Consider the following 25,978-nt stretch of genomic DNA (forward strand, 5'->3'; position numbering starts at 1 on the left):
AAACGTTCTTCTTACTTTTGACATATAATTTAGTTTTACTGTTCATTTTACTGAGTGTATCTGCTATGCATTTCTCTTTTCTTTCATTTTACTTCTGAATATTACATGTTAAATTACCTGAAAACTGGTATAATAAAACTATTATTTGTTCTTTCTAAAATTAGAACACAAACGCACATACAGAAACATACGTAGCTTTCAATCAGATCCTGTGTATCTGATGCACATAAAAAGCTGCTGGAAAACTCCTAGGAGAGGTTTACTATTTTAAAATTTTGCTAGAGGAGACAGACATCTCAACAGGGGATTCTCTAATTTTAATACTCCCATAAAATAAAAAGACAGTTCTCCACTTTTTTAACCTAAAAATCTCTGCATGTGCAGTATGTCTTTTTATCCACAAGGAAATACTTTTATTCTGTACATTAATTTAATAAACATTCATATAACAAATGGAATGACAACATGGTATGGTTTTGAGGTACAGGATGTACAACTACATCAACAATGGTTGAAGCATTACTATAGTTGCACTACCTAAGAGTAAGAGTAAGATGCACAACCCTAGCAATGTCTTGCATGGCTGCCATTAGCAGTGGTTATTGCAAGGCATCTGCATTTTATAAAAGGCCTTTACATTTGTGTGTTGTAGGTATAGCTGCTGAATGGTTGAAGGCAATTACAGAGGTGCTTGAGGTGCAGAGGCGCCATCTGAATTGTGAAAGTGTGATTACATGTGAATCTCCTGCAAGTGCCTTCTTATTGATGCTGTGAATGACACTATAACATCTCATAACTGCACTGATCATTTTAGACAATGTCTGAAGAAGTTTGACACAGTCTATTGGGGAATTCCAGCTAGAAGTGAACCCAGCACTTGGTTACACTCATCTATTCGTAATCAGTGACATCACTATGTTTGGGACGGAGCCTTTTTTGTTAGAAATTCATAGTTGCTCAATGTGTCTCCTTGAATATTGTTCAGCTACTGCATTTGTTCCAGTGAATAAACTGGGTCGATACTTTGCACACCCGTTGAGGGAATTTGCGATATGTCATGCTTCCCTTTGTCAGCAGCACATGTAGAAAATGTGTTGGGTTGCAGTTACTACAATGGAGCAGTATGTGCAGATGCAGCAGTGTGAAATAAATAGTTAGGGGTGTGAACTCATGACTGGAAGCTTTTTGGTTCAATTCCTGAGTAGGGCACTATTGTTGTACTCTAGAGCAAGGCTCTAGAGAGCTGATTGCCTCTCCAAAATGCCACTCTGTATAAATGGATACAAATGCTAAGTTATTTTGAATTAAAGTTTCAGATGGGTAAACTTTAAAAAGTTATACATGCATATATAAAGTATAATGTACAGAAAAGGCTAACATCATGTCTGACTCCCAAACCAAACCTGTTCTACCTGTTATAACTCATGGATCACATTGGTTAGTTCGCATCAGGAATCCGGTCTGAAAATTGCAGACCCTGCCCCTCCATAGTATAAATGCATAGAACACCTTAGCAGGCCAAGATGGAAACTGTATCTTAATAAACAAAATTGTATTCCAACCATGACTAAATCTCTCTTTCTTAACAAATTAATAGGAACCAATTTCCTACTCAGGAGTAGGACAAGTCCGCACTGAAATAGGAGTGAGATGTTTAGCTAACTAGCTACTAGGAAATGAGAATTTCCAAACACATAAGACCTAGGCTGTTTTGAAGGAGGTAAACTCTCTCACGGTACAATCTTGTTGTGATGGTGAAGATAATGGATGATGGTGTCTTCCTTTACTGTCTGTTCTTCTGTTTATCCCTTTTTATCCCGTTATTCCATTTTATCCTATGATCCAACCCATGAAGGCTGGAATAATAACATTCCTAAGATGGTTTGGTCACTGTTAAATATTGATGACCTAATATTACTGACTCAATGATTTAATAGTGAGTTAGTTCAGTATCTTCCCTCTTGATTACTTTCCTCATGGCTCAAGAATGGCTACAATATCCATACAGCACAACAATATCTATTGTTTTAAACTTTCAGAATAAGGCAACCAAGGTGGGAAGTGCAACAGAGCTAACACTCCTTTGTACAACATTGTCCTGCCCTTAAAAATATTCTCCTTAACTTGCCAAGGACATTATAAAGAAAAGAGGTAATACTGTACAATGGGATAAAGAAATTTAACAGACTGCTGCCTTTTCCTGAGATACATTTCAGTCACTACTGAATCACTATTTAAAGTCCTAGTTTGAGAGAAAACTAGTAGCTTATCACTTAAAGTTTTTTTTTTCCCTCAACATGATTCTCCTTAGTTACAGGTTTATCAAGGGGATTGTCAGCTGGCAATGTTATGGCAATCACTCTCTGATCAATATCCACAATATCAATCATTGTAAAATGCTGCTTCTGCCCATATGCATTATTATGTAAAGGTAAAATACTACATATATGCATTTCCCTGAAACATGCATTTTACCCATCACACATCTTGACAGATATTACTGCCAAAATTGTACACAAGCTAAACAAAGGTTCATTTCATTCATCAGAGGGCCTGAATCTGAATTACACATCCCAGCTTAAGGCTGAAAATTGAATCTCTTGTCTGTCACGCACCGGTGTCACATTTATTCTTCCTCAGCTTCAAACTGTTAGAAATGCCCATTTACCATATTGCTGTTCAAGCCATTTAAAATCAAACAATTTGTGACTTTTCTGCTATAAAAACACCGACCTTTTCTGTTCAATGGGTAATGTATTTTGTGAACTCAAGGCAAAGTGGGAGATTGATAGCAAACGAGGCTGGAGCACTGTGTTTCTCCACAGGCCAGGTGCACCATTTCACACCTCTCCGAAACTGCTTCATCATCCTGTCATGGCAGAAAGATTAAAAAAGGCAGGTCCCTTCAGGGCTGATCTACTGTCTAGCAGTCTGCGTTTCTCCCTGCTTGCAATGAATCCCATTCCTTTCTTAAATTTAAGAAAAACACAATCTGTGCACACATGTGGTTAACGTTCCAACAGTTATTTCTTAGCCCTCGAGAAGGAGTGCCTCATCCAAGCTGTGCAAAATGGCCTCACCCCATTTTCCACATTTCGTACATCTTTAAGGTGTCACTTCAAAGATGAAGTTACTAAGAACAAAATTATTTAGCGCAGAAGTACTATGTTCTATTTTTTAGAAAAAAAGATTGTCTACTTCACTAAACTGGAACAGTATCCAACAATACCCCCTCAATTTTCATTAAATCCACTTTATGCTGGTATAAAAAAAACTATCTAATATTGGACCACTGGTTGCTTCAAATGAATTGGTGCCAAGTTATGGCACAGGCAACATAACAATCTTTTTGAAGAATTAATCTCAAAGTTGTTGAAAAGGGTTCTGTCCTTCACTGATTTAAAAGACTGATTGTAATAAAAGATTTCACTTTCAACCAATTCACATGATTTAAAAAATGGTCTTCCTGGGTTAGCTTTGGTAATACAAAAGAAAAAATCTTTTAAAAAAAAGTAAATGTTTCAAAAGTAAAAAGAAAGATTTCTATTCATAAAACCCGGATCAAAAAATACAGGATAAGCTATATAAAATGTTTTGAAAGCATCAAGGAACATCCATTACTGCATGTCAAAGGAACTAGCACACACCATATTCAGTGTATTCATAATGACTTGGAGACCTTTTCACCACAAGCCCAAATTTTACACTCACTCTTGTCTGGTGACATTCAGGCAAAGCATTACAAAGTTCATTAAAATAGATTCATAAGTCTCACCCAAAAACACTTGGTAGACGATTTCAAATTTATTTTGTTTCTCATTCTATGGTAGGTCCTTAATTTCAATAATACTGAACTGGTTAGTAGTGCTTGACAAGTGAATCAGTGGTGCACACTGTAAGGATTAATCACTGAGGTTCACTGATAAATATCCATCAATTTTCTGGCTGCTTCAAACAATTCAGGGTTGAAGGAGAGCCTATACTAATAAACTAGGTTTTTCTGGAGTAATCTGACTGATCGTCCCACTTAAGATGTGAATGAATTTCATATTAAAAACCTTCAACTTATTGTTATTAGAAAAGAATTTAGTTTTGTAATTAAAACATAACATTCGTCCATGAGGTGGCCATTGCATTGTGATTTTCTCATAGAGAATCTTGTTCTGCTCTTTGCTGAGTTAATTTAATTGAGCTACTGTATTTCTATTACCGGATTTGCACAGCAATGTAGAATCACTGGCACTTTCTGTCACGATTATAGTTCCCCCTCCTTAAGGGTGCTCCAGCCCTTTCACTTAAGACTTTATTCTCTGCACCTGTTTCCCATTCCCAGCCCACCGTAAAAGCCAGGCGCTGACGCTCATCCGGGCTCTGCATCTGATTTCCATATCGTGCGAGTCCGGGACCTGGAAGCGCCTGGTCCCGTTAAGGTTTTAACCTCTGTTCCCATTCCTGTTCCCCGTCTGCCGGTTCCGACCCGGCCTTCGTGGTTTTTAATTCCTTGTTCTGATGGATCTTCCGGTTTTGGACTTACCCTTGTGTTTTGGATATTCCCAAAGGACTACTCTCTCGGATTGTTCGCCTCGGCCACACCTCCCCCGTGCACCAGCGCACCTTGGACACGCCCCCTTGTCTTCTGCCCCGTATTCCTGCATGACGTTTCCCTAGTGTTTCCCCACTCCGTCGGATTGTGTCATCCGCATAGGGTCCGGAAAGAACTGTTCATTACACTTTCGGCTAAATAGTTTCAAGATTACCCTGTTACTGGCTTGTTTTACTGTTCTTTAAATTCTACTGAATGAAGAGCCTTGATTTCACTGTTCACGAATCTTTGTGCAACTTTATATACAATTTTGCAAGTACAATTCTGACAACCGTTGTTTTTTTGTTTCTTAATAACACTGAGTCAAATATGTGAAATAATTTTGTATTGTTATTGTTATTGTTTTATCTTAGAACCTAAACTAACTCTATACTGCTGAAAAATAAATATCTGTAGTTACAATAGTGTATGAAACAGCAATAAGGAGAGATTATTTATGTTGTTCTGTAATAATTGTACTTATTGTCCGTCACACACGGACAATCTTAGAAACTCTTTAGAAACAGAGTTTCTTTAGAGTCTCTTTGGAAACAAATAAGTCCATATTAAAAAATAAATGTCATGTGCAATAAAATATACTAAGATAAAACCTCCAGCTCTTAATGTCCGCTACTTTTTTTGCAGTGCAAATAAGCAAAAAAAAATGAATTTGGCTCCATACACACAATGACATATCAGATTTAATTGATCATCCTTTTGGAAGTGAAAACATCACTTGTATTTTCTGAATGATCTCTAAGACAAACCAAACAGATGTATCGAAAGTGGGTTAAAACCACAGGTAAAAACAGCAAGTATGTCACTTCTACATGACACATACTGTATGTGGCCTAACACCTCATGACTTTTACTTATTTCCTGCAATCTCTGAGCCTAGTTAAAAAAATAATCTTTTTCCCAGATTCTTTGTATGACCACTTTTACTTTTGGGTAACACTTTATTTGAATTTGGTTGAAAAATGGCCTTCATAGCCGCTACAAAATATGTTATAATCAGATTCATAATACTTTATAATAATAATTGCTTACACTTATATAGCGCTTTTCTGGACACTCCACTCAAAGCGCTTTACAGGTAATGGGGATCCCCTCCACCACCACCAATGTGAAGCATCCACCTGGATGATGCGACGGCAGCCACAGTGTGCCAGAACACTCACCACACAACAGCTATCAGTGGGAAGGAGAGCAGAGTAATGTAGCCAGTTCATAGAGGGGGATCATTAGGAGGCCATGATTGGTAAGGGCCAATGGGAAATTTGGCCAGGACACCGGGGTTACACCCCTACTCTTTTCGAGAAACACCCTGGGATTTTTAATGACCACAGAGAGTCAGGACCTCAGTTTTACGTCTCATCCGAAGGATGGCACCTGTTTACAGTATAGTGTCCCCGTCACTATACTGGGGCACTAGGACCCACACAGACCACAGGGTGAGCACCCCCTGCTGGCCCCACTAACACCTCTTCCAGCAGCAACCTTAGTTTTTCCCAGGAGGTCTCCCATCCAGGTACTGACCAGGATCACACCTGTTAAGCTTCAGTGGGGTGCCAGTTGTGAGTTGCAGGGTGATATGGCTGCTGGCTGCAGACTTTACAAGGACATGAACAAATTACATAATGTGTGTAAAAGTGTTTATGATAGTTGTATTAGCAGGATAACGTACCAGGCACTACGAATACGCTAAATCAATAAAGGTTTACATATTCACACAAGGATGGTAAATATATAATAATTTGTGTTATACATCTTGGATCACCCTAGGGGGTTCACATACTTTTTCTCTGCACTGTTTAGAACATGGTAGTGCCATGTAGGATAATAATATAATTTAGAAATTTGCAGTATTTAGTAAATTGTGTTGTGTTGTCTAACTACTGTACCTGTACTACGTTATGAAATCTAGTATAACAGAATCTTAGACCAATCAAGGTAATAATTAATTTAAATAATTTTCAGGTGAGATAGAATAAATAATTTCTGTTTACGAAAAAATATAAGTTGTTAAAAAGAGAATTAAATACTGACACGAGGGCGTTGTGTATTATCGGAATTTGCACAAACGCAGTAAATTTCTACAAAGACATTAATTAAACCACACTGAAAACAATATTCTAGAATAGTTCTTCTTTAATCAGGATGTGGCTAGCTTTCTACTGCTTTAAAATCATGTAGAGTTTGTAATGTCTCCTCTGTCAGTAAGAGTGTTTTATTTTAATGTGACAAGCAGAGGTTAATTCCAGTCTATACCACAGAAAGGAAGAAAAAAAAAACATAACAGCTGTGAAAGTTTCTTCAGGTATGTGACTTACTGTCAGATGAAGAAAATCTGATATATTTTCTGTGGAATCCATTTTCAGCTCAGCTTAAAAGATGTGGAATTTACGTAATACATTTGTGGAATATATTGGAATTGTGTTTAAAAAAAGAAGACTTGGATTAAATACTTCCAAAATGTCCACAACTATTTTAGATCTGCTTCTCTGTGGTTAACAAAAGAATGGCAAGATTTTAATGATTTAATATTCTTTTTTTATTATTTTACTGAGGACCCCTGGTGGTAACTAATGTTTTTTGTATGAGAAAAAATCCTTTCCTAGCTTACTCAAGTGTAGAATCACAAAATCAGTCTCAGACCAAGCTAGAAAAATGACAACCCTAAAAGAATGTCTGTAGGAGTTTTTTTGTCAGCTTCAGGCAAAAAACTCCCACTGTTTATTCTAATGGAACATGGTCCTTGGAAATATAAAATGCACTTAAGCTTTTATTTAAGAGGAATGTTGTTTTTGTATTCTTTGTCAAAAGAGTTAATAGACAGCATGTCAGATGGCTTTGACAATTTTCTGTAATATACAGCTGTACCAGTGATTACTTAAATGTCATCAGACATCTGTTGCTGTGTATTTGTTAATATCTACATTATTAATGAATCTATGTACAACAAGAAAAAAAAATCACATTTCTCATTTGCAGTGCCGTCTAATTAGAAAATTATACAAACAGGACAACATAGAATGAACACCAACTTTTAAATTAAATGATAATGAAAAGGAAATGTGGTTCGGCATTTCACCTTTACATTATGTGTTTCAGTAATCTGTTGTCAGCTCTGAGTTACTCTGATTACACAGTGCCATATGGTATAACACATCTTTGACTTCAGGATTACAGCACTTCTCTGATGCTAAGCCTGAATCATTGAGCCATGTTCTTAGCGCTCAGATGCAGTTGGATGGCACATGGCTGCTATGCTTCAACAGGGCTAGAAAGCCTTCTTTGTTTAGCTGGAAAAATTTTAATTGCCTGTATTGTTAATGCTGTTACCTATCACAAAATAAAGATACTAACTATAGCAAAAGAGATGGATAAGTTAGATAAAGCTGACACATTGCATAATTGGATACTACACACTGTAATATGGCAATTTACAGTGTAAAAAAATCAAAATTTCATAAGAAAAAGAAATTTAATTTCCCCAATCTAGGTATTACAGTACATTTATTATTAATCTAGAACTATTGTAAAAAAATGACTGATACCAGTAACTGAGTCTTGAATATCTGTTTAATATTTTATTTTAACAACTTACAAATACGATGTCATATGAAAATTTTCATTTAATCATATTAGAACATATGAACATAAGAAATGTTACAAATGAGAGGACACTATCCTGCCCATCTGGACTGTTTGTTAGTAGTAATTAATTGATCAAAGGATCTCACCTAGATGTCTCTTGGAAGAAGCCAGCATACAGCAACATGCAGTAGCTTGTTTTATAACTCACAGCCCCTTTGGTAAAGAAGAGTGCTTAGTTTTACTTCCACATAGTTCTCACATATATCCACTGGTTCACTTCTCATTTTAATGAAGGCTTGACAAGGAATTTAAATATTTGTATCAGGTCCCCTCATACTTCTCAATGTTCAAGGGTAAAAAGGTTCAATTCCTTCAGCCTGTAGGTCTTAGTTTCCCTTGACCCCTAAATGTACAGTATTTGGCTGTTCTTCTCTAGACTGATTCAAGAGCAGCTGTATGTTTCCTAAAAATGATACACAATGTTCTTATACACATTAGTATTCTTTATACAAACATAATCTGTTGATTTAAAATCTATGCTTTTAACTATATATCTTTGCATATTTTTTTCCTTTTTAATTGTTTTCCCACATTGTTTAGAAGATAATGAGTGAACATAAATACAAAATACTTTTTCATGAGTAGCCTCTTTAATTCAGCATTTCACATTTTGTATTTATAGTTTCTGTTATTATTATCTGCATGAAAAATCCAGCAATTGTCTACTTTAAATGTACTTTTAATTGTCTGGTTTAAATGTACTACTTTAAACATTAAATGTCATCATCTGCTTCTACAGCATTTACGTATCTGTTCTGCAAACTAGATTGGTCACTATTCCAGACAATTGTCGATCACTGACATAAATTAAGAAGAGCAGTGGTCCTAGTACAGATTTTTGCATTACTCCACTAATTACATTACTCTAATTAGTATTTGTTCCCTGTATGTACCCTTTTTGTCTTCTATTTAATAACCGATTCTCAATCCAAACATAAGCATTTTCTGGAATGTCACCTAAAGGTTTTGAATTAATTGTTCATATTATATTGTCATCCTTTTTGTGCAGCCATTATTGCTGTCACTTGTTCAAAGAAGTTTTAAGTTCTTTAGGTAAGGCCTACCTTTTATAAATACATGCTATTTCCTGTAGTGATTCTTTAGTTTAGTTCTTATAATAGTCTTCATTACCTTACATGTAATAAAAGTCAGAACTATTAGTTTATATTTACTTGGTTTCATTTTCACACCCTTTTTATAGAAGGGTACTATATTAGCAATTATTTAGTCAATGGGTAGTACAGTGGTCTTTATCCACTGTTGGAAGAGTGGTGTCAATGGCTTCTGCCTAACAGATGTTATTTTCTCAAGCACAAGATACCATTAAGCCCTCAGGGTTTATTTATCTTGAGAGCTTCTACTACCTGAAACACATCTCCCTCTTCTGTGCTAGAACTATTCAAAACAGAACTTTGTTCCTCTGCTGCCTGAGGCACATTGTTGACTTCTTCGTTTGTGAACATACAGTATGAGTGAAATACTTATTTAGTTATTATTTTCCTTTTTTACCTTTGCTTGCAATTTGTTGTACTATTTTTCTTTAACTGGATCTGCTGTTTCGTAATCTTTTTAAAAATAAAACGCACCCTTTGCTTATATTTTTCCCAATGTAATAGTTGAACCAGTTGGAATACTATTTTTTAGCTTTTGACTTAATGATTTTGACTTAATAGTATTTTTTTCTTGATAAATTTATTCTGTTTTTTGCTTCAGGTAGTATCTATTTAAACTGTCGCCATCCATTTCCCCACTGATTTAATATAATCTAATTCCACTTAATTTCTCTTAAATAGCCTTACCCCTTCAAGAATTATGCTTAAGTGTTGCTATTCATTTAACCTTGTTGAAAAAAATGCAATTAATGAATGTATGGGTATGCATGTAGTTTTATACTTTGTGTAAAATATTTCTATTACTGTACATCATCTGTGGACACGTAAATGATTAAAGTAAAGAGATTTATTCGTTTTAAATAGCACATAAATAGAAAACCATATGTAATGCGAGATTCACTTAAAAGGATTCTCCAGTCTTGTAATAAATACAAATGCTATTTTTAAATAGTTATTTACTAAAATTTGCTATCACCAGGTGCAGAGTAGTTTATGAAAACTTAACACACAGGAGAGTATTATAGGATTTACCTATCTTTACATTTATTTAATCTTTTATGTTATTTTATAAACTTATAACAGAAGATACCTAGAGGTCTGATTTTACCTGCTTTAAATTTTACTTACTCATTGGAAAAAAATCTTTTATCATGTACACACGTTATGGGCTACTGTTACAACAAAAGTACAAATTTCACATGCACTGATGCTGTGTTTGCTGTTGTTGAGATTGATTTTTATCACTTTTCATCCTGTTTGTATGAATCTAAGTGATTAACCTTTTGCCTGTTGCCTCTGCTACAAAAAAGAACCACATTTTTTCAGCATCTCCAGGAAATATATGCTCTTTCCGACAGCTCATTTCTGTCATTGAGATTCAAAAATATATTTGTTCTGAGTAGGCGGGGGCTTTTGTTACTGTAGTTTACTTCGGAGATGGAAGAGGATTTGCTGATGTAGTTTTTTTAGAATTTCATTTTTGACTGATGTGTGCACTTTCCGAATTGTATGTAGGCAGAATGAAAAATAAAATGTCATGCACTCAAGACCAGTGACTTTAGACCTAATAAAACCGTATGGTATTCCAGTGCCCGAAAGTGCTCAGGTGCACTATGCTCTTCCCTGTGAGAGATAAGGTTTGGATCACACTTCTTGTGTAAACTCTGATAAACTCATATGTGTGTGGAGATGACTTTGCACAATATATCCTCTATATTTTCATTGTTTTATTGAGATCATATTTCACACATTTGCATGGTGTGACAGCATGAACAAATTACACAGAAAATCCTGAATGTCATGTAAACCTAAGGATGCCATTACATCATAAGACAATTACATGCCTGGCACAGACATGTAAATTTAGACCCTGGAAAAAAATTGCCTATCCCATACAATGCAGTTCTACAGCAATCACATTGGAAATGTCACAGAATTCCAGCTTGTGTAACTGAGAAAAGGAGTTAGGGAATATGAAAATTTCCTATTGATAGTATTAATTGGAATAGAATAATAAGAAACATATTTTTTTAAGTAAAATGAGCAAAACTTTCAGTAGAAGTTTCATTTTATTATTGATATTGGTTTTCAATGGAAATAAAATTGACATGCTAATGTGCTCATTTTATATATTTTTTAAATAAGGAATTACACTTGGGGTACACTTGATTATGTATTATAGAATAAGGCAATTTGAACAACAATATATAATATAAATATACTGTAATATCATAAGGGGCTCATAAAATGCGATGACCTTCAGACATCTATTCAGATATTTTTATTAGTAGATAAGCAATTGAATTGTGATTCCATCAGATTTCATTGACTGTTTTGACAAAGGATAAAATAAATTAGATCCCCAAGAGTAATGCCACCTACTGAACAAATTGTCTTTGAACCAATAAATCTGGATTCCATCCATATTTTAAGGGCACAAACTTGAATAAACTCCACAAAATACATAATTATCACATGAAAACATCAACACCTATGATTCTCCACATTTAATTTTTTCTCATTAGTGAAGGTAATTGCATCACTACACCACTCAGGAATTAATTATTTAACAAAACACACATTTTCCTATTGTTTTTTTATTTAATGTGTGGAGAAACATTGAGAGAAGAGAGAATAAAGCAAAAGCTTTAAAGCTATGTACGTTAATACTTTTAAAATTATTTCAATGGCAAAACACTTGTTTTTATAAATTTTAAATAGGACATGAACGGAAAACCATGTGTACTAGGAGATTCACTTAAAATGATTCTCCAGTCTTGTAATAAATCCTGAAATGTTAATATTAAATGTACTACTTAAGAAAGAGATGAAGGAAAGTTATTTTTGAACTCAATCTTTATTCTGAAGAACCTGTCGACAGGAATTCTCTTCAACTCTCTATGCATGTGTGTTCGTTTTAAGTGCGCAGTTATGGCTACCCTGTATAATTCATGGCTCTTTCCCCTCAAAAATCAAGTTTCTGTTATTGTGGTGGTGCTGGCGGGGGCTAAAAGTGGGGTGTCCAGTAAAATTAATGCAACAGGCATATCAAGTTATATTTAGACGCACTAGTCTAATTCTATTATGGAAAACGTCGGAAGGAATTCTGATGCCCAGTTCTCTAAGGAAACCTCCTGGGAGATGTGTATACTGTACCTCTCATGATGTCTGAACCAATGTTTATGCCTTTGTCGGTACAGACCAAAAAAGAGTAATTTTTAAAAGACTGATTTGACCCATGGATCTCCTACCCTTTTGTCATGTTAAGATGTAAATCTACTGTATGTTGCTTGGTCAGAAAGTTCTAGCGTGGTGTTTTATCTTAAGCCTTCTCAACTTCACTAAGAGTTTCTTAAAGCTTTTGTCCACACACAGTTGGTTCTCATCAAAAAAGCCTGATCCATCAGATTCGCCTCAGTGTCTGCATTCATGGATGATTGCGTCGGCCATTTATGCTTTCTCATTAAAGTGGCAGTGGCAGTTTCCATGCCAGTGCATGCTGATTGAAGCTGTAATTCTGAAATGTTCATGCCCTCTACATTGATTGTGTGGACAGCTCCTTTTCCCTCAGGAGAAGGTTTAGTATGATGTTTCTTGATTTTGGACCCCATGAGGTTTTGATAATTGGCCATATAAACAGTAGATGAGAACTGTCACACAGCAAATACTGAATACATTTTTTTTTATAAGAATGCTTGCTTAGGGACCTAAACGAAACCTCCTTCTGAAGCAAAAACACACTAAATTGTTTGTTAATGGAAATAGAAAAAAAATACTCTGTAACTAAAAAACAATTTTAATTCACAATGCTTAATGCTGGAAGCTTTTCTAAGGAACAGGATATTTAAAATGTCTCTGTAATTAAATACATGTTCACATTATTGGTTGAGAAGAACCTTTAAAATTAATTAATTTAATTTCCTCTAAATTGCATATTTGTAGAGAAGTCTTCTCTCATGGACAAGCAATTTTCTGCTATGTTATTAAAGGAATAATTAATTTTCCTATTCTGTCCATGCTTACAATTGTTCAGATACAATTTAAATTAAACTGAATATCTGTTAAGTTATAAAAATGCATTTAGAATTAAAATGATGTAATCAAGCAATGATCCATAAAATGTTCTATTTCCATTAGATGTGAATTTATGTGCCTATAGAATGCTATCAATTTGATTAAATGTTTTTGTAGAAGTAAATTAGTTTTAGTTATTGTACGATTTTTCTTTTTTTGTTTTTCTGTTTTTCTTATACTGTAGGTTTTTTGTTGCAGGTCCCTGAGACTTCATTGTATTTTACATTTAGTTGACAAAAAATACAATTTTTAGCATCTTATTTCTTTGTGTCCAAATATCTTTTGAAAATGGACAAACTTATATTATTTAAAATAAACATTTTTTTGTTCATGAAAAATTGAGACAGGATAAATATAAAAACACAGCAAATGTAGGTCCAAACACGGGACACTACCTTCGAATTACATGTAAAATATGTTTTTCTCTAGTCCACATTTAAAAAGAAAAATCTTGAAAATGGATATTTCATTTAAATTAATTTAATTTATTTAAATTGAAATGTTTTAATATATCACAGGTCCTTATTAATTGCTATGAGTGAGACCTTTGCTAAATTTTAATACATATTTAAGAAAGCTGGGCAACTAGGATTTAAAAATGTCCATTCATTTCTACAAAACTGAGTTTTCTGATTAACAAATAGAGAATTTTAATGGTAAATACAATCTAACATTTAAAGTGCATTAGCAAAAAAAATAATTGGAAAAAACATTTCAAAGAAATATCTACTGTGAGCAGAAGACTGCCTTTTAAACTGGCCTGATCAAATTGTTCTAGGTGTGCCAATTGGTATAATGTGGTATAAGGCTCTCCTGAGAACTTAGGACAATTCGTACAAGTGGAAGACAGCAGGTTCAAATCCAGTCTTTGACAGTTGTACATCCAGTTACTGGATGTCCTCTGTTAAGACAAGTGCGAATGAAGCAAGACAATTCTATTCTGGCCACACAGCAGTGACTTCATCTGGGAAAGTAGGATTCTGACGCACAAACAATAGCTGTTGTCAGAGTAGCATAAACTCAGATTCTGCCAATATGGCTTGCAAAAAGACAGTTTGGGGGTGTCTGAAACAACTGGAATATAATTTGAGGAAGTTTATATTTTATAGTTTATAAAGTTTCTATTGTATTTTATCTTGCATGTGTACATTTCACAGCAGTTTTTACACCTTGCTTTCTTTAAATCCCAATGTTTATCCTGCGAAACGTTGTGGTACAGTAAAAAGGCTGAGGTGTTTGGCTTTGTTTCACTCTGGGCAGTAAAGCATTGTATTTTTGTCCTGAATTTTCTGTCAGTCTGTCAAACAGTTATTCAAAATTATACCTAAGGTTTAGATGAAAGAATGAATACATCAATAAACATGATTTATTCAACATTGCTTGATCTAAAATACAACGGGGTGCTAAATAATAATCCAGTATCCTTTAGACAATGTAATGTTTTCCAAAAGGTACATAAAACACGCCACTGTCAAACAGTCCCACAGTCCTTTGAAATTCCCAAATGCTTATTGTAAAAGGGCATTTACACCAAATCAAGCAGTGATAGCAAAATCTCCAGGCATTTGCAGTGACTTGTCATATGAAATTGATAACATTTGTTTCTTAGATCACCTGATAATGAAAGAGGTGTTTCTTGATTGAAATTCTTCATCAATATTACAATTTTGTAAGTGTTACCACCAACACTGTTTCCACTGCCTCTTCCATCTGCAAGTAATAACAATTATACTTATACCACTGTTAAAAATAAAGATGCTAACAAATACTGGTGCTTGTAAACCTGACCAAATCAATTAGAATCACAACACAAATGTTGGCGTCTCAGGATTTGCATTACATTCATTGATTCATTTGCTCAGTGAGAAAGGGGAATTGGAAAGACTTTGGAGGGCTCCTTAGCATTCATTGTTTTGAGTGTTGTTCAAAACAAACCCGGGTTCAGGAATCCTGTTTTTTTGGTCATGTGAAAATAAGCTCTTGTGGAAGACATGAGCAAATGCAAAATCAGAGAAAAGCATCCAAAACTGTTCAAAGTTTGCAGAAGTCTGATCATGCAGATGACTTTAAACCTACAGCTAATTAGCTGTCAAAGTTAATGCTGCACTTCACATGGATTGGAGTCATTGTTTTACAATCCAGGCATTCTTTCAAACTCCTTGCTTATACTCTTCTTGTATATCCCTGCCAACTGACAAAGCCTTGCATTAAAATTCAGAATTAAGTGACAGAACTATTTAATGCTGATCACATGAAGCTGAGCACTGGGAATTGACTTTCAGCTTTTTTGTTTTTTTTTGTTTTAATGCCAGCTATCAAAGTGGGCTGGGAAGAGATTCAAATGGGGTTGAAGTAAGCCCGTCATTACCTTACTCATTTCTTCCTTAGGCTGTCTCATTTGAAAAATTGCAGAAAGTGTGTCAGGCAAGAGATTACCTGAAAACAATGCAATAATCTTTAATGTATTCTGCTATCACTAAAGGGCATTTCAGTTAACAGCTCCTGCTTACCGAGCTTCAGCAGAGTCGGCTATGCTTGACTGAATCACTGCTGTTTGTGCAAATCTCAGGTGTGTGGGTGACAGTCCTGTGTCACCTCTTCTTGATATTAACATCAAAGGGCTCCAGTTAATATGCCACTAATTTATATCACTCCAGGTTTAAGAGTTCCCAGGATTAAGTTTTCATAAATGTGACTTAAGCTACCCTGAGCTGGCACTGGGAGATAACTCTTTTCTCAGCTCAGATAAGATTTTTTTTTGTTTTTTTCCACACAGTCAGTCTTTCCAAGGACAAGCAAAGTGCTTCTGCATTTATGAAACAGGAGCAGAAATCTGTCACCAAACACTGCTGCTTTCTAACCTACTTAAGAAGTACTCATTAAGAGTGTCACCTGAGTCTGAACCCATGCTATTACAAAGTACATGAGTTAGTCATTGACCTAGCTAGGTCTAATGAAAGATCAATACTCAAACAGAAAAGTACTAAGGTGTTGTTTTACATTTGTTTTCCGTCTTATGATTCCAGATTAAATTAAATAAAGGGGTCATATTATGGTCCATATTAAAATATCTGTGTTAGGAGAAGACAATCTGTTATCACGTCTCACAAAGATTGATAAAGGATTTCTGATCTTGATTTATTATTCATTGGGAATTTGCTCTATGCAGAGGTAACATTGTGCCACAGTGTTTAGCACTGCTGTTTTGCAGCTCTGGAGCGCTGGGTTCAATTCCAGACCTGGAGTGCTATCTGTGTGGAGTTTGTATATTCTCTCCATGTTCACATAGGTTTTTACTGGGTGCTTCGGTTTCCTTCCAAAGTCCCAAGACATACTTGTTGGTTAATTGGCTTTTGGAAAATTGGCCTTGGTGTGAGTGTGTGGTTAGTCTGTGTTTGTGTGTGAGTGTGTCCTGCAATGAACTGTCATCCTCTCCAGGGTATATTCTGTCTTGTGCCTGTTGCTTGTCTGGACAGACACCAGCTCACAGATTGGATGAAGAGGTTAAAAGCAAATGGACCCCAAAACATAATATACAAAGCATCAGGAGAAATGGATTAGTTATAACTGCACTTATCACTGTAGAATGTACAAATTACCAGGGAAATGACTCAATATTTTTTGTATGAACAGACATGACATATGTAAATTATTTCTGTTAATGTACATGTGTCATAATTTAGCACTGTTCATTGCCACTGGTGTAGGGCAATATAACTATACATCCGCGATGCATGCTTTGCACAAAGTTGCAGATGCTGTACTTACTGTGAGATTCTGTCCCATTACTCTTGTAGATTCTGTGGATGTCACTGCATGAGGACATACATTGTCCTGATAGAATGTCATCATGTCAGAATGAACCAATATGAAGGGCAGCAAGTGAGAATCCAGGATTTGATCAGTGCAGGTAGGTGTTGTCAGGTTACCATCAATCACTACAAATGGAATTCTGTAGAGATTAGACACTCCTACCCAGACCTTTGATTGGTCTCGTGTATTGTTGTGTACATTTGCGCCACACTCACTGACATGTACCAAGAGTGGCTTACTCATTACCTTGATTCAATGTTAAAGATGACTTGCTCATGTTTTCACCTGAGGTGTTGCTCTAAAATACTGGTGGCACAAAGGCACCGCTCAAAGTACATTGCTTCCTTTCTGTTTACTTCTTGACTTCACTAGGCTTGGTTTCAAGAGGTTAAATCACCTCAAAGGCTCAACTCTTTCACTTACTGTATGAGATGATGTATATGCAACAAAGCTCGAGAGTATCAAAGTCAGTCATGAGTGATTATTTAGTCAAAATGGCAAAAAAGAGCATTTAATCAATATCTAGAATCTGTGCACTTTATATTTCTAAAAATACACATGCATGAATAGAGTAATAAGTTAATTTGATTATCAATGTATATAACACAAATATAGCTTTGGTATTCAGCTATCTAGCAAACATGAAAGGGCAGAAAAAAAGAACAAATTAGAAACCATCTGTCTGTATTATTCAAATGCTCTTCTGTCAATCAGGAGTGCTGACAGATTGATAAAGTAATACTGGTGACTCCTCTGACAGTGACTGAATGCCATCTAAAAACCTGCCAGCATTCGTAATTGATTCACTGCTTGATTTAGCAAATAGTGCATGAATGTCATCTTTCACAATCTATCTCCTGCAATACCTTGTCTTAACACTATTTATGAAAAAGTTCACCTTCCAAAATTTTGGTCTGAATTGAGGGCTGGTTTACTTATTTTTTCTAGCAATATTAATTGTCAAACAAGCTGGAACTGAAGATTATTTAAAAGGCACAATCATAAAACAAAAACCGTATGCTACTTCATTAAACTGCAAAATGTAAACATTTTGTTTTATACTATAATGGTATAAAGCACCGTGCTCAAATTATAATGTAAGTCACACATTCCACTAACAGGAGACTACAGATCTATAATACTGTTTTTAAATCGACAGAAGGAACCTTTTCTTATATTCACTGATATAAATTAATGGAAATATATATTACAAAATACAAAAAATTACCAGAAAGTAAACTTTCTAAAAACAGAAGTATCAGTGTTCAGTCCTAGTTTTTATGATACTATTACCTTTTAGGTAACTGCAACATGCAGTGAATAGCAATGGTAATGCAAGTTGTCTGTATAAATAACTACTTGAAAAACAAAACTATGGATTCATTAAAATGACTTAAATAGAAAAAGAAATGGATTTATCAGGGTCAGACTGGAAGATAACATGTTGCTGGATGGACAAGTAAGAGATGAGTCAGTTCATCACTAATCATCAGTGACTATACAGGCTTCCAAATTTACTAAGAAAACTTAATGTGGCTGGAAGGTTGCCAGTTCAAATCCAGTGGCCGGCAGAGGAATCCTACTACGTTGGACCCCTGAAGAAAAAGGCCCTTAACCCCAACTGCTCCAGGGGCGCCATATAAATGGCTGACCCTGCGCTCAGAACCCAAGTTTTTCTCTCCCCATCTGTGTGCCTGTGTGTCTCATGGAGAGCAAGCTGGGGTATGCGAAAAGACAAATTCCTAATGTAAGAAACTGTATATGGCTAATAAAGTGATCTTATAATAGCTGGTGTTTTAAGAGTCCAGACATGAGGTGCAAATATCATGGTAGTTGTCTTCAAAGCTACAGTAGCAGCCCAATTTTTTTAACATTTACTAAAAGCAAAAATGTGCCATGACATAGGAAGTTAATAGGGAATGAAAGCATTTATCAAATGTCAAATTTTAGACTTTTCTTCTGTCCTTGTTTTCTCTTTGTTGTGAAAACGGATGTTCTCTCTACTGAAAAAAAAGGGAAATGTAACGCCTACACTTGATTAAAAAATAATTTCCCCTCAGAAACACCACAGTAATCTTTTTTAATATCATATGGAAAAATCATGTCTATGACGCAACTATCTTTTTCTATAAGTATTTAAAATTTCATCAGCATCACATATTACTACTCACAGTAAAGAAAGCAAACAGCATAACCAGGATTAAGAATGTTCCCAAAGGCCTTGTTATCAGAATCACATTCCATTATGTAGTAGCACTGGTTAGAACTGACCTATTAATTAATTTAAAAAATGCAAAGAATTCCATTGTAGCTCTTAAAGACATACTGTATTTCTGCAGTTCACAACCATTATTAATGTTTTTTTTAATCCGTCTTTTTTTCAAAAAGTATATAAAAACAAAAATAACTCAAATCAGGACCGCACACAAAAATAACATGACTCAATATCTGGAAATTCTCATAAGCACCTTCCTGAAAGCATACTCTTTCTCATAAATAAACCACATTCAGAAATGATCTAGATGTGAACAAACAAACTTGTTGTGACTGGTACTAAAATTAACTGGAAAATACTTTGTAAAAGGTTAAATTACTATTGCATTGGACCACAGGGAAAATTTCAGTGTTATTATATAAGAGAATGTCTTGTCTGGATCTTGGTCTGTTGCAAAATCACAAGCTCTATGCCTATTTTGCATCTGAATAGGAATAGTTGGAAACTCTCCCTTCCCACCCTTGTTCCCCATAACACACTTCTTTTATAAAATGTATTAGAGAAGGCAGTTAGGGAGAATAGATTATAAAAAATAAGAAAAAGTGTACAGAATACAACCTCCACAGAGGTGACAATGACAAAGGATTGCTAATGCCGCACAGCCTAGGGAGCCATAAAACAGTTCTGATATTTTTTGTACAGTAGGGAAACTGGATTACCGTGGGATGAGTAAGAATGCCAATACTCACTGTTAAGTAAGCATGAACTAAAAAACTGTCGTGGGCCAGTTGCATTTGTATCAGGGACATATAGACATTGCAATATGCTACTTAAACTGGACAAATGGCATGACTTTAACCCACTTAGTTACAGCCCTTGTCCAGCTAGTCCAAATTTGTCATCCTGGACTTGCTCAGGCTTGAAATAAGCTATTATTTAAATACAGGGGCACTTTTCTGATACAGTGTTTTGGAATTATTATTTTTGTGAAAAGGCTTTATGTTTGCTGCCAAAATTCTTTGTGTCATAACAGCTTTCCTAGTCATGGTACTTCAAATTCACATGCCAATTGCATTTATGCACTTTTGTTCTTCACAGCGCGTAATTTTCTACCCACATCAACCTGCTTCTCCTTTCAAAATGTGGATTTGTGCCCCCTCACATCTGTTGTCGTACTACAAATGCATGAGTCAGTAATAGGGGCTCTGGGAAAACACTTTGCTCAAAAGAGAGCGGCAGTTACAGTATGTTACTACGTGATAAAGGCATTACTCTTCCACCTTTGGGCTACGGGACCTCAGAATTCTGGGCTGACTGAATCTGAATCCATTTTGATCTTAAATGGGTCTGTGTGGTGCAAGCTAAGCTGCTCTCTGCCCGGTTTTGAGCAGATAAGGGGTCTACATAACAATAATTCTTGGCATCAAAAACAGACGTCTCTCCTCATAGAAAGTAGCTCAGAGATTAATCCATCCTCAGTTATTTGCTCGTGTTATTCTGAACCTCATTTTTAAACACATTAGCTGTTTAAAAAATTCACAGGAATTTCGATCCTAGGCAAACTTAGTGACTCTACTTGAACTTCAAAGCTGGAGAGATTTGAGGATTTGGACATCAATTGGCTAAAGCCTCAAAAATTAATGACATTACAAGGACTTCCTTCAGACATACTTATGAAACTCAAATTATTTTCTAAAAATGCTTCACAGTGAAGCATTGAGACTCTTTGTGTTGGGTCTTTTATTTTCTCATTTCTGTTTGCCACTATTGCTAAAGGACTTACCTTATCTGCAATTTTAGTAATTAAATCCTATGCTAATTACGTGTCTGAAAACAAAACACTTATTAATACTAATCATGGAAAGACGTACATTTTCTTTTTTAATTACAAATGTTCTTCCCACTGAGACTGTTCAATGGAATTTCAAATGCCAAGAAGAAAATGAAAAAATGAAAACAAATGAATGCCTTCGATGGAATTTTTGAGATATTATATTTGCATTGTGTTGCACACACAGAATGCTAAAACATTATGCTTTCAGCCTGGAATATTTTTTATGAAAGTGACAGAAAAATTATCTTATAGGGCTCATATGATGTAGAGGCAGAACAAAACATGTCTAGAATTACTTTGTAAGCCTATAATGTATTATTGTGGTCGATTTTATTCATTTTCATTAGGGCGTACAAAGGATGCTTCTGATTTTCAAGTATGCTGAGTACAGTGCCATTTCCATGGTGCTGTGGTTCCAGTCTAAAGTGATAAGTCATCAACATGATGTATCATGAGAGACAAGGGTTACCATTTTTTGTTTTATCGTATTACTTCAAAATACGTAGTTTGCATCTAGTTTTGTTGAACATATTTAAACATATTTGTTTCAACATAAATATGAGTACTATTGTTTTTCTTCAACCCTTTTATCTTTTCATTTCCACATTTCCACCAAGAAAAAGCAGACTGTCTGTGCTTGGCAGACCAATGAGTTATTCATCATAGCAATATGGTCTGAACTGCACTGAAGCTGGGCTTTGATCAAGATAACAGCAAGCTATTTACCATTGGGAGAATACATAAATGAAAAACAACCACCACCTCAAATCTCACTTTCCACACCTACTCTCTGTTCAGTAGAAACTGTAATCAGTGCTGAATTTGTGTATGAAACTTTTGCAGAAGTATAAATAGGACTGTCATTTTCCCAAACACATTTTTCCCAGACAAAGTCGCTGTAGACCACTAATCTAAGGAACATCTCATGCACACATTATGATTTAGCCCAATTCACTTAAACTTTTAAAATGTGTCTAACTAACTATGAAGAATTCTATGAATTCTGTGGCAGACTTACCCCTAGGATTGTTGAGAGAAGCTTCTGATGCTTTCCCCCCATCTCCACAATGACTCTGATCAAAGGGAAGGCACTGTTCACCAGTTCCAGCCACCAATTCAAAATTCCGAGCCAGATCCTTGGGCTCAGCGAGAGACTTCAGTCTGTAGACCTTTCTGCTACTGGTGTCTGACAGATATAGGAATTCATTCACTGGGTCCATAGCCAAGTAATACTTATGAGCTGGACTTGTGCTGGATAAAAAAGTAAAAACATCCATCATCACTATCATAATTTTATTGTGAATCATTAACGTTGTTTTCCCTTAACTTCCTTACAATTTAAGCTCTTTTATACTTCATGGCTAGGTATGCAGGAACCTGTGTAAAACAGTGAATAAATGAACCAAGCCTTAAAACCTTTTATGTTTGTTCCACACAAGAACACAAAAAGAAGTCTATTTAATTCAAGGCCTAAACTTCTTTTTGTTAATGCAACAGAAAAAATACATTTGCTTATTGATATGAAATGGAAGTTGGTACACAGATTGCATTACTGCTCCCTGTTTTATCAGAGACTTGTAAAATGCCCATTAGTAGACATTCCAATGGATGTATACACAAGTAAAAGGTGCATGAGCTAGTTTGAGTGAAAGAAGCTCACATATTGTTACACATTCATGGGACACATTTCTCTCACTTCTATTAATCAAAACATTCTCCGATTTGTAAAGTTAAAGCATTAGTTTACACTACATACCATATTCACATTATTTAATATATTGGTGCATATGTAGTAAATATCTTTTTTGTTTCAATCTAGATGTTGTGGCCTAGAATCTAGCTGGACTATCATAATTGCTTCTGACAAGACATCCAGGGAAAACAAATTAATATTCATATTATAATAAAGAGTCAATTTTCCAGTACAGTTTTTCCGCCTGTAAACCTATTGTAGAAGAACAGATTTCTACTATACTCTATATTTTTTGAAATTTTATTGCTACATATGTTTGTCATTTCAAACAACCTTTCTGACAAGTGTCTTTGTGTCTGACAGTTGTTAAAACTGATAATAAAAAAACTTAAAACAGATGCACATACCACCTGTCTTGCTAAATAACGAAATTTTATTGGATACATAAAACCAGTTCCCTAGTGTCTATTATCTTTGATATGCAAACTTTTAAAATAAAACTCCTACATTGCTAGCTAAAACAATAGCAAACAAAAAAATCTTGCATAAGCCTTGTCCCAAGTTGGTTTTTGCTTGAAAGAATGATTCTGATTGTAAAAGTCTTAGTATTGTATTGTAAACTGTAATCTGATAACATTTTCAGATTATGTTTTGCAGGTGTAGTGTTGATGAAATGCAAAAATAATAAAACATATTTACATGTATCTTGGACCCTAGAGTTAAGACACGAGGAAGACTTTGCTAAATTTGTAGGGAAGATTTCACCCTATCATAGCAAAGTCTGTACTGTACATGACCTTCAGGAGTACTATAGGACCCATAGTCATATGGGATTCTGCTTCTTGAATAAACATGAACCCATGTTAGTCTACAGCATCCTGTGGACATTAAATACCCCAGATCATTATTTTAAAAGACAGAAGATGTCTTAATCGCAGCACAATGTTTATGTGTAGATCAATTAACCCCTATACTAATTTCTTAGTACTTTCTGAGTAATTTCTTCCTCAAGAACAAAATAAAAACAAACGTCTCTACTTATCATAAGGGACAATTTTAACCAAACTGAAGTGGATGTACTGAGCCAGATTAAATAAACAAAACATAAATATCTAAATAAAATTAAAAGATAAGCAGGGTGTCATTTTAACTAAAAAAAGCAGCTTTAATCAAAATGTAAAGCAGCACATGAAATGATTAAATTATGGAATTTAATACATACCTGTGCCTTATGTCTCTGTTTCTAAGGACACAATCAAGAATTGAAAAAAGACAAAAAAATACATATTTAATGCAGCAAAATAACACAATATTGTGACAAAAGCTTGTCATTGCCAGCTATATTTTAAAATGAATTAAATGAAATGTATGGAATGGAAGTCCATTAACTTGTAACAAAGAATAACTGATGTTCATCAGCTTCAGATTATTTATTAATAAGTCATCTTATCTTTTACTTTTAATGTAGAAACAATTTTTTTTGCTTGAGGTTTTGAGCAGGAATAAGGTTGCTTCCATTTTTCCCTAAGGAAAACTGTCTAATATCCTTCTATCGTACTGTACATGCTGAGAGCATCAATTTGAAAAAAATATTCTGTTGGATTTCATGAGAGAATAGTACTAGAGGGTAAGAGAGGTAAAAAGATTTTCAGGAATGAAAAAGGGGCTCAAAATAAAACCTTGTCTTTTAAGGGCAATAAAAGATTACAGTACATGGCTTCCATAATCTACTTGCCCTCAAAACACAAACACTTGACGCTGAAAGAAACTCTAAATCATCAATGTTGTTCTTGAAAAGGAAATCTGTTTCTAACATACCTCAGTTCGAGGATGCTGATAGCATAACCATTTGGGTATATCCTTCTTACAAAGTTAAAATCTCCTACATAGACACTCCCATCAGGACCACAGGTGACTGCCACAGGAGCGAAGAGTTTATTTCCCAGTGCAGGCCCATTGCAGCTTGGACATGGGATTGTACGATAGTAACCGTTACCCATGACAGTAGTTATAACTGGAGGCTGCTGGGAAATAAAGATGTTCTCCCCATTTCCTTTGTGTAGAATTCCTAGAGACATAAGATTATTTTAATTAAAAAGCAAGAATGATCAAATCATATACTCAGGTTAAAAGTTTTGTACCACAAACATGACAGTACATAATCATAGAAAGACAAAGAGCAGTATGGATTCTTACCACTTTGCAAGTTCAGGATGTGATGTTTGTCCAAAGACCATCCGCCCAGGTTAGAGGCTATCATCTCAAAACCCTGTAACAGGGCAGTTCTCTTCTCCCACACAATGAAGTCAGGACATGATTCATATTCATAACCAACGGACACTGAAAGAGGCAAACATTTCTGGTGAAAATACTGAGTATCAGTGTGACAGTGCATATTGAAGATGAGTGGAGAGGTCTACATTTCTGCAGTATAGTGTTGTTGGTAGCATACATACAGTACAGCATTTTAAACCTTTACTATTTTTTCTTTTTCTTTGACTGTCAGACTATAAAACATGACTTGTAAAGTACTGTAGATTACAATATTCATGCAACAATACATATGTACAATATGCCTATATAATCACTTGGTTATGTGGGTATTGAAGATTTCTAAAACTTAACATGCATATATGTAACCAAACTCACTATATAACTCACTATATTTTTATATAAAAAAATAAAATAAAAGATCATCCATTTTTCACAGTGACTAAGAATACCAGTTTATAAAAGGGTGATAAATAATACTGCTAAAAAAACACACAAGAACAAGAGTAACACTGGCCAACATTTTATTATATAAAGGCACTGAAAGGCTAAAATGCGACCGCATTTCCCCCTGTTTTTGTATATCCACTGTGGTGTAGTGGTGTTCTCTGTTTTTGTACCACCGCTTGCCATCTCCCAAGAGACCCTCCACTGTCTAGGCTCATGTGTCTCTCCTGTGGTTACTGGATTACATATATAATCGGGATACACCATGTTAGCAAGC

The 25,978-nt window shown here is 35.1% G+C and overlaps 1 protein-coding gene and 1 long non-coding RNA gene across 5 annotated transcripts in view; one reads left to right on the forward strand and one right to left on the reverse strand.

The window, feature by feature from the left end:
- Positions 1-25,978, reverse strand: part of tenm1 (teneurin transmembrane protein 1) — a 342,106-nt gene that overhangs the window by 35,480 nt on the left and 280,648 nt on the right. For all 4 annotated transcript variants that reach the window (XM_015351452.2, XM_015351454.2, XM_015351453.2 and 1 more), the window contains 4 exons: positions 25,180-25,323; positions 24,802-25,051; positions 24,206-24,226; positions 22,309-22,541 (listed from right to left, as the gene is read on the reverse strand). In XM_015351452.2, coding sequence (XP_015206938.2) covers positions 22,309-22,541; positions 24,206-24,226; positions 24,802-25,051; positions 25,180-25,323 — 648 coding nt within the window. The remainder of the gene's footprint in view (positions 1-22,308; positions 22,542-24,205; positions 24,227-24,801; positions 25,052-25,179; positions 25,324-25,978) is intronic.
- Positions 1-25,978, forward strand: part of LOC107077870 (uncharacterized) — an 84,213-nt gene that overhangs the window by 26,209 nt on the left and 32,026 nt on the right. The window contains exon 2 of the long non-coding RNA XR_001478849.2: positions 17,226-17,338. This is a non-coding gene — a long non-coding RNA (uncharacterized lncRNA). The remainder of the gene's footprint in view (positions 1-17,225; positions 17,339-25,978) is intronic.

This window comes from Lepisosteus oculatus, chromosome 8 (genome assembly GCF_040954835.1).
Source record: "Lepisosteus oculatus isolate fLepOcu1 chromosome 8, fLepOcu1.hap2, whole genome shotgun sequence".
Lineage (NCBI taxonomy): Eukaryota > Metazoa > Chordata > Actinopteri > Semionotiformes > Lepisosteidae > Lepisosteus > Lepisosteus oculatus.